The sequence below is a fragment of the Taudactylus pleione genome, unplaced genomic scaffold (assembly GCF_031769625.1).
Source record: "Taudactylus pleione unplaced genomic scaffold, aTauple2 ptg000451l, whole genome shotgun sequence".
In the NCBI taxonomy this organism is placed as follows: domain Eukaryota; kingdom Metazoa; phylum Chordata; class Amphibia; order Anura; family Myobatrachidae; genus Taudactylus; species Taudactylus pleione.
Window position 1 is genome coordinate 6,797,706 of NW_028284853.1, and position 14,231 is coordinate 6,811,936.

The 14,231-nt window shown below is 46.5% G+C and overlaps 1 protein-coding gene across 5 annotated transcripts in view; it reads left to right on the plus strand.

The window, feature by feature from the left end:
• Positions 1–14,231, plus strand: part of LOC148505546 (dynein axonemal assembly factor 8-like) — a 145,884-nt gene that overhangs the window by 33,433 nt on the left and 98,220 nt on the right. For 4 of the 5 annotated variants that reach the window (XM_088448187.1, XM_088448192.1, XM_088448189.1 and 1 more), the window contains 4 exons: positions 246–417; positions 2,197–2,394; positions 11,947–12,231; positions 13,532–13,679. In XM_088448187.1, coding sequence (XP_088304313.1) covers positions 246–417; positions 2,197–2,394; positions 11,947–12,231; positions 13,532–13,679 — 803 coding nt within the window. The remainder of the gene's footprint in view (positions 1–245; positions 418–2,196; positions 2,395–11,946; positions 12,232–13,531; positions 13,680–14,231) is intronic. The other variant, XM_088448190.1, reaches the window with a different exon arrangement.

Here is a 14,231-nt window from a genome sequence, read left to right on the forward strand (position 1 = left end):
GTCTACATCAAAAGGTTTCTTGTTATTACTTGTGTTCCGGCAATGCACCTGCTCTGGGGGAAGCCCAGCATCTGCCATTGTCCTCTCTCCTGCTGGCAGAGTATTGTTAATGAACAACACGTTTACTAAGTGCCAGGGTTGGTGGGAGAACAAGTTCCCCTGACTGCAGATAAATGATATTTCCCATTGATGTGTAACTTATGGAGGTTATCCTGTAGTGATAAAACTCTCTTTTGCCTCCACAGTAGTAAAGGAGCCACTCTCCGTGCTGCCTATGGAGAACAGTTCTAGGAAGCGGCAAGCTCAGGTCATGGAGCAGCTGATGGAATTAAGTGTTAGACAGTCACAGACCTTGTCTCCTGGTCAAGGTCTGACAGAAGGGCGCAGGGAACCAGTCTGCAGTGAGAGACCTAACAGGTACCTGGTGCATGGTATGGATGGCAGGGTTTGGTAAATGCTAAGAATTACTGAAAAATGTAATGTTTCCAGCACATAAAGGATTTATTAGTGGTTACCTAATGAGTAGAAGTTCTATTAAAAAAGTATTTACTGTTAACTGAGAAATGAAAGAAGATCTTATGGTAAGAAGAGAAAATGCATATCGTAAAGTTATTTGAAATAGACACGTTTTTATCTCTTCAGCCCTCTCTCTCTCCCCACCTATCTCTCTCTTTCTCTCTCTCTCCCCACCTATCTCTCTCTCTCCCCATCTATCTCTCTCTTTCTCTCTGTCTCTCCCCACCTATCTCTCTCTCTCTCCCCACCTATCTCTCTCTGTCTCTCCCCACCTCTCTCTCCCCACCTATCTCTCTCTTTCTCTCTCTCTCCCCACCTCTCTCTCTCCCCACCTATCTCTGTCTCTCCCCACCTATCTCTCTCTTTCTCTTTGTGTCTTCTCATCCCCCCCTCTCTTTCTCTCTCTCTCTCACACTCCCCACCTCTCTCTCTTCTTCTCTGTCTCTCTCCCCACCTATCTCTCTCTTTCTCTGTTTCTCTTTGTCTCTTCATCTCCTTCCTCTCTTTCTTTCCCTTCCGCCCTCCCTATCTCTCTCTCTCTCTCTCTCTCCCCCACCTCTCTTTCTCTCCCCACCTATCTCTCTCTTTCTCTTTGTGTCTTCTCATCCCCCCTCTCTTTCTCTTTGTGTCTTCTCATCCCCCCACTCTCTCTCTCTCTCTCTCTCTCTCTCTCTCTCTCTCACACACTCCCCACCTCTCTCTCTCTCTGTGTCTCTCTCCCCACCTATATCTCTCTGTCTCTCTCTCCCCACCTCTCTCTCTCTCACACTCCCCACCTCTCTCTCTCTCTCTGACTCTCTCCCCACCTATCTCTCTCTGTCTCTCTCTCCCCACCAATCTCTCTTTCTCTGTTTCTCTTTGTCTCTTCATCCCCCTTCATCTCTTTCTTTCCCTCCCCCCTCCGGATCTCTCTCTCTCTCCCCCCACCTATCTCTCTTTCTTTCTCTATCCCCACATATCTCTTTCTCTCTCTCTCCTCACGTATCTCTCTTTCTCTGTTTCTCTTTGTGTCTCTTCACCCCCCTCCCTCTCTATTTCCCTCCCCCTCTCTCTCTTTCCCTCCCCCTCTCTTTCTTTCCCTCCTCCCCCCCCTCTCTCTCTCCCTCCTCTTTCTTTTTTTCTTTCTCTTTCTTTTTTTATTCTTTCTTTCTTTTTAATCTTTCTTTCTTTTTACTCTTTCTTTCTTTTCTTTTTTTTAACTTTCTTTCTCCTATTTCTCTCTCGCCCCCTTCCCTCTATCCCCCCCTCTTTTTGTTTCTCTCTGTTTCTCACCTTGTCCCATACGTGTAGGAGATGTATTATTTCTGGATTTATTATCTAGCCTGAACAGGACATTGTAGGTTTGTTTTCCTATCTGTGATTCCCTATACCATAAATATACATATAGGTCACATGAATATGAGGTTTATACTAAGAGAACCCCCTACAGCCCCAGTGGGATGTTATTTAGAATTAATCCCTGTGTGTACATTGGAATGGAAGCTGCCTATTGAATTTCCTAAATGAATCCAGCCCTGATAATTGCTGGGGAAACAGTTCATAGAACATTATATAAGATGTCACCTCTTTGGAGAATGTTATTCCTTTGGGACTCAAATAAGTCACCATGTCTGTTTTATCAGTTTCTGCATAACACATGTCCCTACCATCTATTCACCCCACCCACATTATGTTTTACAGGATATTCAGTCACAGAGCAGGTCTACGCCAAGCAGAAACAAATCTGTGTCATAGTAACAGACACTCAGAAAATACCCCCACTGTCGTCATAGACCTGAGACCTACATCATCTAATACAAGCTTAAAGCCTGGAGCAGGCAACAAGTCAGAGACACCAGCACAGGAGGATCTGGAACCGAAAGACTTGCCACAGGATAGGTATGATGGAGTTAGTGCTTACTGATTTTCTACCACTAGATGGCAGCAGAACCCATGCTTCTGGAATCTGGAAAAACATTGTAGCTATGATTCAGAAATTGGTAAAACTGACAAAAAGGGTAATTTCTGACCAAAGGGCCTGATTTAGAGATGTACGCTATGGACACAGCAGCGATCGGTCACAATGTTTGCAGCATCGGCCATCTGAGTAAAGCTGGGTACACACTATACGATGTATCGTACGATATGTCGTTCCAACATAGATCGGAAATATATATCATGCATCCAATCTGTTGTTGCCAGCCTTTGTTCATGGAATTGTCCCATCTGATGTGCTGCACAGCAGATGGAGCAATTCACTGAACAACGCGGTGACGTTACATGCAGAATGCAACAATACATTGTGCAGTATCGTTCAGTGTGTACGGCGAGCGTGATTTATTGTTACATTGCTCGCCGGATCGCTGGGTCACACCATCACATGGTGTGTACCCAGTTTAAGCTACTTAGATTGGCCGCCTCATCTGCGCTGCCGATGCTAGTAAATCTGTGTTGAAAGACGCCGACACTGGCCTCCGAACTCTCAGAAATCGGGGACGATGCATTTTCAGGAACGTCACCCTCTGTTTTCCCCCAAATGGCTTATGGGGCACTGTGAGCAATCTCGTAGGATTTTTGTGTGCACATGGAATGAGCAAATTGCAGCTCATTAGCAGTATGGAGATGAGAGGAGAGATCATAGACCTCAGCAGGGAGAAAAGGACTGTACACCCTCCTGCAAAGCAGGACATGACCTACGTACCCCTGCAATTCTTTATTGCTTTAGTCCACTGGTCGCCAACCGTAATTGGGATGTGAGCTACTTTAGTAAAATGAAACCTCCTGAAGAGCTACTAAAATTGTAGAAAAAAAATCTGGCTAATAACCGAACAATTGAAGGTCATTTAATGAAAATTGTAAATGTTTCATAGAAAACAATAATGCATTTAATTATTACAGTGATATTTTGTAGTTTGTAAATAAAATGTAAGCACAGGCACATGTTAATTACCGGTTACAAGGAGGTACGTGCAGTAGAGGAACAAAAGGGGATGTAGTCAGGAAGCCGATGGTCTAAATGCTGACCGCCGGCTTCCCGACTGTTTAATCCCGGCAATGTACTAAACCCGACGCCTGTCATTAGACCGACGCCTGTCACACCGAATGAAGGTAAGCCAGGCGCCTGGGAGCGGACAGCCGTGGGGGCGGGGCGGGGGGTTAGTTGTCAGAGTTCTCGGGGGGGGGGGGTCAGGCACCCCCCCGGGAGGGTTAGGTATATGCTAGGGGAAGGGGGGGTTAGGGTTAGGCACCCCTGGGAGGAGGTTAGCGTTAGGCACCTCCCAGGAGACTTAGGTTTAGGCTGCAGGGACGGGGGGGGGTTAGGTTTAGGCATTTAGAGGGGGGGTTAGGATTAGGCACTTGGAGGGGAGGTTAGGGTTAGGCACCCCTAAAGGAGGGTTAGGGGGTAGAATAGGGTTAGTATACTTACCTACTCAGCAATCGGGATCTTCACCTCTGCCGGGCTTCCGCTGACGGGATTTGAACTGCCGGCCATGTTTGGCCGGCAGTATTACTTACTACACCCGAGCAAAAGTTATAGGCAAGGCTGCTGTGTGATTTTCCGGCAGGGCTGGGTGGGAGTCACTCGCTCCGCAATAGCGTAGACGCCATGGGTGGAACCACAGGGAAGCACGCAGGTGATTGCTGTAGAGGCTGCGGAAATCACCTAATGTGTTTCCCTGTGGCTCCACCCATGGCATCGACACCACGGGGGAGCACACGCCAGAGGTCACTTCCTCCTAGTTGGCTCGGCAGTACTGCAGCTAGGTGAGCTACCAAAATTAACACCGCGAGCTACAGGTTGGAGACCACTGCTTTATTCCATAATGTCTCCTCCCATCAGTGGCTGCAGATGTCTTCACCCCTGGAGATCCCATCTTCTTAACTCGCCAATCCATAATGCTAGGCAAACTTGCTTGAAACAGCCATGTGAAGGGGAATCGGTATGGGATGCCAGCAGTCGGGATCCCGGCTGTCAGAATCCTGACACCGGCATCCTGACAGGGCTGGCATACCGACACGTGTTGTTCGGTATGCTAACCCTCTCCCTACCCTAACCCTCCCTCTTTAGTGCCTAACCTGAACCTCCCCACCAGTGTCTGAACCTAACACCCTCCCCTAGTGCTTAACCCCACACCCTAACCCCCCCCCCATCCTGCTACTTACTTTCTGTATCCTGGCGGTCTGGATGTCGGTACTGGGATTGTGATAGGCGGTGGGATTCCGGCACCGGTAATATCAGCGCCGCTTCGCGGCCGCCGCAATCCTGACTGTGGGCTTGATTCAGAGCCGCTATTTGCGCTCGCTCGTTCAGAAAATAGGGGTGGCTATTCAAATGAACCGTTCGCTCTTTGCGGTCTGTTCACGCCTCTATGTCTGAACGAGCGAACAAAACTTGCGGTCGTTTTTTGAAATAAAACGCCCCCTGGCCGCTCGCATCCTACGTCATGTCCGCTATTTATTAGATTAATCGAGTACATCGACCAGGGTATGAACTGCTCGCTATTCTTGTGGTTGGTTTTTGCTACCACAATTTTGCGAGCAGCTCTGGCTATAAAATAACCCAGTGACGTGGTCAATGACGCTGCTGTATTAATTATGCACACCCTTAAAACGCCCGTTTTGACCTTTAAGCACGCCTGCGTTCGGATCTCCACTCCCCGTTTTCAAGCACCTTCCCCTGTTACCACCCACATACGCCTCATTCTGTCACTCAAAATAGCAGGCATTCGCTATTTAGCGAACAAACGATTTTCGGCCGCACTGACTGGTTCGCGCATGCGTATTAAAATCCGTACGCATGCGCAGTTGGGCAAACATCGCTCGGAGCGAATGAGCGGCCGCTTACGAGCGGCTCTGAATCAGGCCCTGTATCCCATGTGAAGGCACCTTCAGTTTAACACTTTTTCGGGTATTAAATGATCCTTTGTTACACTTTAGCATATTTTTATATAACATTGCATCAACTGAGGATATTAGGAAGCGCAAAATCAGCATTGGTTACGCCATGCTCTGCGGTTTGTGCAAGCGCGCCTACGTTTCCGTCAGAGTACAAGGATTGCACAGCAAGAGGGCAGTGTGTCACCAGGAGACAGAGGGGAAGAGCCGGGTGGCACAGTGGGCGATCCTAGCCAAGCATGGAGTAGGTCCTTCCTGCAGAGCAGCGCAAATACAAGATTTCATTTTGCAGTGGGAGATTATTATAATGGGAGAAAGAGATGACTAGGGACATCCCTTGCTGGCTGGAGAGACACTCCGCCATTTCTAGTGTGCAAACAGACTTGAATTTTGCAGCAGTAGATCTCGTCCTGCCCTTACAATTGGACCAGTCTCCACCTTTATGTTGTACTTGGCCGGGAAGCTCATTTATAGGTGAACTCCGAACAATGTAGTAAAAAGCCTTAAATAAACAAAGTGCCACATATAATACAACGTCCCGATGCCCTTCCGCCAGATGGTTGGGTTAAGTCATAAATGAGGCTACCTCGAATTGTATTACAGGAGATAAACAGACAATCTAATGTAATGAAAGGGATTTTCCTAGAAGTAGTCTGAGGTAAGACCCGGATGTGACGCTTACACTTCTGTCCACTATTCTTGTCCGTCCCTAGAGGTTGGTGCACTTGCAGTTTGCAGAGGTGTCTCCCGGGAGAGAGAGTGGGGTCACCGTCATGTGCGCTGGGTGGACCGTATAGTCACATGTAGCAAAATGAAGGTGTTTTCCAGTGCACAATAAGCGTGCTTCGTGAATGAGGTCACATGAGAGGCCTTCTAGTAGGCCACACCCAGGATGCCCTGTACTGAGAGCATCATGGGAGCAAGGAACTAAGAAGAATAGAAGCCACTGATTACATACACTGGGGGCATCCATTTTATGGGCTGAGCTAATGTTCTTGTCACTGGTTCCTCGTAAATTAATAGGCTGCTTCCTCCATTGCTTATTGGTTTACCCCAGATATTGGGTGCTCCCATTGTGCGCAGGGGACACTTTATGCACTTTAATGCATACCTCCCAACATGACCCTCTCCAGGAGGGACACAATGCTCTGGTCCTGGACTTCCATGGTAATTTATGATTGGTGGAGACTCCAGGGGTGGGGCTGCAGTACAGTCCAACATTCAAATAGGGGAGTCACACCAACTGCCAGTGAGTCCCAGCCAGTGATGTTTGGCAGTGTGTGAAATGACAGTTGGTGTGGTTCCCCTATTTGAATTTTGAACTGTGCTGCAGCCCCACCTCCTACCAGGGAAGTCCAGGACCGGAGCATTGTGTCTCTCCTGGAGAGGGTCATGTTGGGAGGTATGTTAATGGGTTACAGAATATTCTGAATTAGTATGAGAGAAGAGTCCAGCAAATATGACACCCCTATATGCTATTCATACAGACCGTATTTGTGGCAAATAGGCACCAATAGGCTTCAGATGACAGTGGTTCCATTTATGTCTTCTATCATCTGACTAAGGGGCGAATTCATTTAGCCGCAATAAAAAATTTTTTATTATCACGTGTTAATTTAACTGGCATATCGGGCAGTAATTTTACTTAACGCACCTATGTGCGCTCTCATTTAATGCGAAATTCAATTAGAAAATGCTTATTCTGGCGTTAGTGCGGTAATTCTTGCTGGTAATACCCGCGTTAAGTGAGGGTGAAAATGGAGAAATCAACCTGTACCCCAAAAACAATGCAAACTATTATTAGATAACAGTATATAAGTCTGTTAGTGGCCAAAAGCAATGTATTTGGGGTCCAAATGAGTCACATGGCTATTATATACATTTTTCAAAAACAGTGAAAAAATTATAGCAAGTGTTTTTCGGCAAAGTAAATGCTCTAGGTAAATTTGGGATACATAATATTACCCGTAAGAAGATATTTGTGTAATTTTACGCCACTTTTAAAACTGTGTTAAAAATCATCTGTAACTCCGACGTGCAAACTTAAAAACACCATTCATACAGCACCCTTATATCTGTCCAATATCCTGTAACCCATTAGTCTGCATTTTGCAGAGTTTCACCCCCCCAAAATGTAATTATTGGCCAAATTAAGCTAATTAAAAAAATCTAAGTGCCTACTTAATCACTAAGGAGGGTGTCCCAGTGGTTCTGAACCAAGGGCCTGATTCACACCCGCTCGCAAGCACATAGCGCTCTCAAGCGGGTCGATGGTGGCCCAGTGCGCGCACGAGCCCCTTAGCGAGTGAGAACTGTTGATCGACAGCTCGCCCCGTTTTGTAGGCGGGTGGGGGGGGTGGCTGCACAAACGGAGGCGTTCCCCTGCCGTTTGTGGGCGGCCCTACTGACCTCACTCGTGAAGTCAGTAGTGGACTTCCTGCTCTATTAGAGCAGGAAGTCCACTCGGCATTGCGAGTGCTGAGACCCTACCACAGGGTCTCCTCGCAATGCCGATGGTCGCAATAATCACCACCATCTCCAGCCCGCTCGCACAAGCTGTGGATGGGCACCCACAGCTTAGCGAGCAGGCAGGAAAAAAAAAAAACTCCGCCCTGATTCTGAGCGAGCCATCACAAACAGCGAGCAGCTCTGAATCAGGCCCCAAGTCCCCACATTTGTACCTTCAAATAAGGATTTTCCCCAACTTTTCACCTGCCCAGGAAGTCCCGAAAAAAAAAAAAAGCATATTTAACTCCTATGGAGAATAAACGCACATTATAATTGCACAGCTTCAGATTCTGTAAAAAGTCACATTTACACTCAATAATGGATTATCGCGGCTAATTGAATTCTGCCCTAAGTATTCATTTATGCTGAAATCTCCATCTTCTTAAACACTTAGGGGTCAATTCAGGGGCTGGCTGGCAACTTTTAGCTTGGGGGGCAAATGCATGCAGGCGGCCCTGGCAGAGGAGTAGCGTGTAGCCAGGGTGCCCGAAGAATGTGCGTGCTACGGCCCCCCCCCCTCTCAAGTGTAAGGTAAAATAAAGATTAGGGGCAGCCCCCTGTCGTAGTGCCCATATGCAGTGCCCCTGTGTGCCACAGGAGAGAACACCCTTATGCAGGCCTCCAGTAGTGCCCCCAGTAGTGATCCCCCTATGCAGTGCCCCTTATACAGTGCCCCCAGTAGTGGTCCCCCCTGTGCAGTGCCCCTTGTGCCCCCAGTAGTAAGCCCCTTATATAGTGCCCCTAATAGTGGTACCCCCTATGCAGTGCCCCTTATATAGTGCCCCCAGTAGCAGTCCACCCCCCATGCAGTGCCCCCAATAGTGGTAACCCTTATGCAATGCCCCTTAAATAGTGACCCCAGTTGTAGTCTCCCCCCTATGCAGTACCCCCAGTATTGCCCTTTATATAGAGTCCCCAGCAGTGGTCCTTCGATGCAGTCCCCCCAGTGGTAGTCCCCTCCCCATATGTAGTGCCCCTAGTAGTAGTCCCCTCCCCCCTATGCAGTGCCCCTAGTAGTAGTCCCCTCCCCTTGTATTGCACACCTAGTAGTAGTCCCCCCCTTGTAGTCCTCCCTCTTGTAGTGTCCCCAGTAGTAGTAGTCCCCCACCCCCCTTGTATTGCCCCCAGTAGTAGTAGTCCCCCACCCCCCTTGTAGTGCCCCCAGTAGTAGTAGTCCCCTTGTAGTGCCCCCAGTAGTAGTAGTCCCCCCCTTGTAATGCCCCCATTAGTAGTAGTCCCCCCTTGCAGTGCCTCCAGTAGTGGTTCCCCCCTTGTGGTGCCCCCAGTAGTGGTCTCCCTCTTGTAGTTCCAGCCTCCCCCCCAGTAGACACACACAGTAAAAAAAAAAAAAAACACTTACCTGAATCCCCGCTCCCGCCGTCGCCATCCGCTCCTCTGTCTGTCCTTCCCTGGCCGGGCCGCTCTGCATTATGGGAGAGACGTCATATGACGTCATGACGCCTCTCCCATTACCCACTGCGGGAGCCGGAAGATGGAGCGGCTCCTGCAGTGGGCGCAGCAGCAGCTAATGAGAGTCTGACAGACTCTCATTGGCTGCTGATCAAAGCAAACACACAGCTGCCGGAGCCGGCGGCTGTGTGTTTGCCACTTGGGTAGTGCTGACCGAACTCCGTCCGGTCAGCGCTACACACGCGGTGCAGTCTGTGTCACAGTGACACAGACTGCCCGCAGCCCGCATGCCGCTGCGGCCCGGGGGGCACATGGCACCCTGCCCCCTGGCCCAGCCCGCCACTGGGTCAATTCAACTGGGAGCGAGTTGGGTGCTGTGAGCTGTTTTCACTGTGAATTCCAAAGTTTTTGTGCACACCAATCAGCAGTTGAAAAGTTAGAGTTAGTCTTTATTTAAGGGTAAAAATGTTCAGAACCTCTGGTACATCTCAATATAAAATCACACACTTGTAGCGGTTTAAATAGCATAATTTGACCAATAAAGATTTAATAAGGTATAAATGATGTGGGACATGTAATTAAAGGTGTAAATGATGTGGGACTTGTAGGTAAAGGTGTAAATGATGTGGGACTTGTAGGTAAAGGTGTAAATGATGTGGGACTTGTAGGTAAAGGTGTAAATGATGTGGGACTTGTAGGTAAAGGTGTAAATGATGTGGGACTTGTAGGTAAAGGTGTAAATGATGTGGGACATGTAGGTAAAGGTGTAAATGATGTGGGACATGTAGGTAAAGGTGTAATAGATGTGGGACATGTAGGTAAAGGTGTAAATGATGTGGGACATGTAGGTAAAGGTGTAATAGATGTGGGACATGTAGGTAAAGGTGTAAATGATGTGGGACATGTAAGTAAAGGTGTAAATGATGTGGGACATGTAGGTAAAGGTGTAAATGATGTGGGACATGTAGGTAAAGGTGTAAATGATGTGGGACATGTAGGTAAAGGTGTAAATGATGTGGGACATGTAGGTAAAGGTGTAAATGATGTAGGACATGTAGGTAAAGGTGTAATAGATGTGGGACATGTAGGTAAAGGTGTAAATGATGTGGGACTTGTAGGTAAAGGTCTAAATGATGTGGGACATGTAGGTAAAGGTCTAAATGATGTGGGACATGTAGGTAAAGGTGTAAATGATGTGGAACATGTAGGTAAAGGTGTAAATGATGTGGGACATGTAGGTAAAGGTGTAATAGATGTGGGACATGTAGGTAAAGGTGTAAATGATGTGGAACATGTAGGTAAAGGTGTAAATGATGTGGGACATGTGGGTAAAGGTGTAAATGATGTAGGACATGTAGGTATATGTGTAATAGATGTGGGACATGTGGGTATGTATGTATAGAAATATTTAGGCGTGTATGTATGCGTGTATATATGTATAATATATATATATATATATATATATATATATATATATTAGTTTTTTGTTTTTTTTCCCGAGATTGGGGATTTGGAAACCCCCCTTTAAATATCCTGCGTTTGCCCCTGTAAAGGTGTAATGGATGTGGGACATGTAGGTAAAGGTGTAAATGATGTGGGACATGTAGGTAAAGGTGTAAATGATGTGGGACATGTGGGTAAAGGTGTAATAGATGTGGGACATGTAGGTAAAGGTGTAAATGATGTGGGACATGTAGGTAAAGGTGTAAATGATGTAGGACATGTAGGTAAAGGTGTAATAGATGTGGGACATGTGGGTAAAGGTGTAATAGATGTGGGACATGTAGGTAAAGGTGTAAATGATGTGGGACATGTAAGTAAAGGTGTAAATGATGTGGGACATGTAGGTAAAGGTGTAATAGATGTGGGACATGTAGGTAAAAGTGTAATAGATGTGGGACATGTAGGTAATGGTGTAAATGATGTGGGACATGTAGGTAAAGGTGTAAATGATGTAGGACATATGGGTAGAGGTGTAAATGATGTAGGACATGTAAGTAAAGGTGTAAATGATGTAGGACATGTAAGTAAAGGTGTAAATGATGTGGGACATGTAGGTAAAGGTGTAATAGATGTGGGACATGTAGGTAATGGTGTAAATGATGTGGGACATGTAGGTAAAGGTGTAAATGATGTAGGATATATGGGTAGAGGTGTTGTATTGATGGGAGATGCAGATGGGAGCTAAAGTGTTTTTTGAAGTTACAGAAAAATGTCTGTAAATACTGAAATTGGATGAAAAACACTTGTTGCTTATAATTTTTTCGACCGTTAATAAAAAAAGTGCAAAATCAGTAATTTCACACCTTTTAAGAACCTCCAATACCTTATTGCTGCGATGTTGCGAGTTTTGAATTGACCTTTAGTGACTCATGAATCTGTCTATAAATATTGCACTGTCTAAGCCCCGTCACCCGTGCCAGCACACACGCCCCACCACCTGTGCCACCACACACGCCCCACCACCTGTGCCACCACACACACACCACCACCTGTGCCACCACACACCTGTATACTTGCCTACACTAAGTGATGATACCCTGGCTGTCATAGGCTTTCATTATAAATAACTAGCGAGCTAGGTTTTTAATCTACCATCCAGTCTTTCTCTGTGGACATGTTGATGTTACCGCACAGGTCAGAACATACCGGTAAAAGTATTTTACTGCGCCAGCTTCGCCACATCAAGACGCCGCCATGTTCAAACCCTCCAGACCACAGTGCTCAACAGCCCATCAACGGTGGGAGTGAACATAGGGGCACTACTCCCCATCCAACCAGAAGGATACGGAGACTGAGGAACAGGATGAATGTCAGTCGGGGCACCCCCATAACTGAGGGCTGTCTTACAGAACAAGAGAAACCAGGGGATCATAGACAAAGCACCCAGGACTCCACAAGCAAAGTACAGAACAACCGCAGGTAACAATTTGCAGTTCTCTTGTCTGATTTCATGTAAATATCTGGTAATAATAGTCACACACCCTGAATACAATAATAATATCTATGTGAATTTAGAGAAACATTGAGAACACTGCCTCACCAGTTCTGTATAGCATTGTCCTGAGCATTAAACAACCCCTAAACCTCAATATTAAATATCTTTAATAATTTTGGCTAATACTGTAATCACAGTTGTGCAGGGCTTTAGCCAGAATCCCTGCTGGAGAAGCTCTATAATCTGAGCAGCTATGTGCCCAATGCGCTTGCTCCTGTCAGTACATTGCTTCATACTGTCATTATTAGGAACATTTCTAGCTATGCCGTAGATGGCTGTCTGCATACTGACATATTACTATTATTATTATTATTAATAACCGTTTCTTATATAGGGCAGCATATTCTATTTATCTTCATTTCAAAGGCGAGTGTAAAATAAATTCGGCCGCATTTGCACTCACGCTGTGTGTACAGGACTAAATGTGGCTAATCACCCGTATGCTGAGTTGAACACATCGGTGCTACCGCACCTCCACTATCTGTGCGCTTAGTCAGATCACCTTCATCATTATCAGCGCACAATTGCAACAGTTATCTCTGTGTCTGAAATCCGATTGTTCTCTGCATTTGCGCAACTCGACATAATCCGATACAGCGCCCTGATACAGCCAATCAGCCGCAAGTGGCGATGCGACAGAGGTGCGTACACTCAGCTAAGGAGCCTGTGCAGTGCTAAAAATCGCTACAGGGACTCTGCATAAACCCCTTCGTCTGTAACACGCAGGCTCATTATGCTGTTGTGTGATATCCGTCTTCTTTTGTACAGATACTGGTTAAAATAAGGTTAGTACCATTGTAGTGTGATTGTTGTATTCAGGGCCCTAGCTTAGGGTAGTGTGGCCGGTGCCATCGCACAGGGCACCACAGGTCAGGGGGCGCTGTTTGGGACTGTCAAATTTCTGTTTATTATCATTCTCACTTGTAGCTTCCTCTTATTTCATCCCCAGCATCTCCTGGCCTCTCCTATCTCTTCCCTGGCCCTTCCCCATGAAGCCATGGCCCTTTTTTGGCATTGCATTATGTCCCTTTGAAAAATGAGGGGGGCGCCAATGCTCTTTCTGGCACAGGGCACCAAAAAGTCTAGTTACTGATTGTCTTTATAAATAACGTTTTTGAGCGTTACAGTACAACACACAGCTGTTGTTCTGACGAGGCATCAAAGTTTCTGTCTAATGCAGAAGTTAAGGGCAGATGTAAGTAGCAGTCTCCTCTGATATTGCAGCATAGGTGAGCAGGCCCAGAAGGACAAGCAGGAGAAGGAGAGGAAGAGGAGACAGAGCATGCACTCCCAACTGGACGGCATGAAACCTCGAAGCTCAGTCACCGGCCGGCAACCAATGGCAGAACAAACACCAGTTATGTTTCATCCGGTAAGATTGAGGCGCTCTGTAATTGGGTAGGCAATGGTGAGAAAACCTCACCGTACAACCGTTAATATATCTCAGCACAGGCTGTGCGAATGGATGATGCGAACTCTTTAGTGTCATATTAAATCAAGGTCTCCAATGGGAGACCTTGATTGTGGTCAGTAGGGCGAGAGGTAAATGTCATGGGGTGTCTTTGTTACCCACCACTGTCTAAGGTCTGTGGTTTGCGTCTTTAGAATATAATGGTCTATACAGCTAGTGGATCATTAGGTGTGGAACCACAAGTGATACAGTAACAAGATTCAAACCCACATTCTTCTTCTGAACCTTGTGTTGTTTATAACAACTATTTATTTCCCCTCAACTCAATCATGGTCCAACATATGTACTGTATACCTTGCCCAATGTAAATCAGAGACCTGTATGTATTGCTGTTGGACACCTCGGCCTGGTAGTACTTCAGAGTGATGTCTAACATGAACCATTAATAACGCAGGTCACAGATTAAGAAGGGGGTATGTTTACTACTAGATTGTAAACTAAGCTGTAACTAAG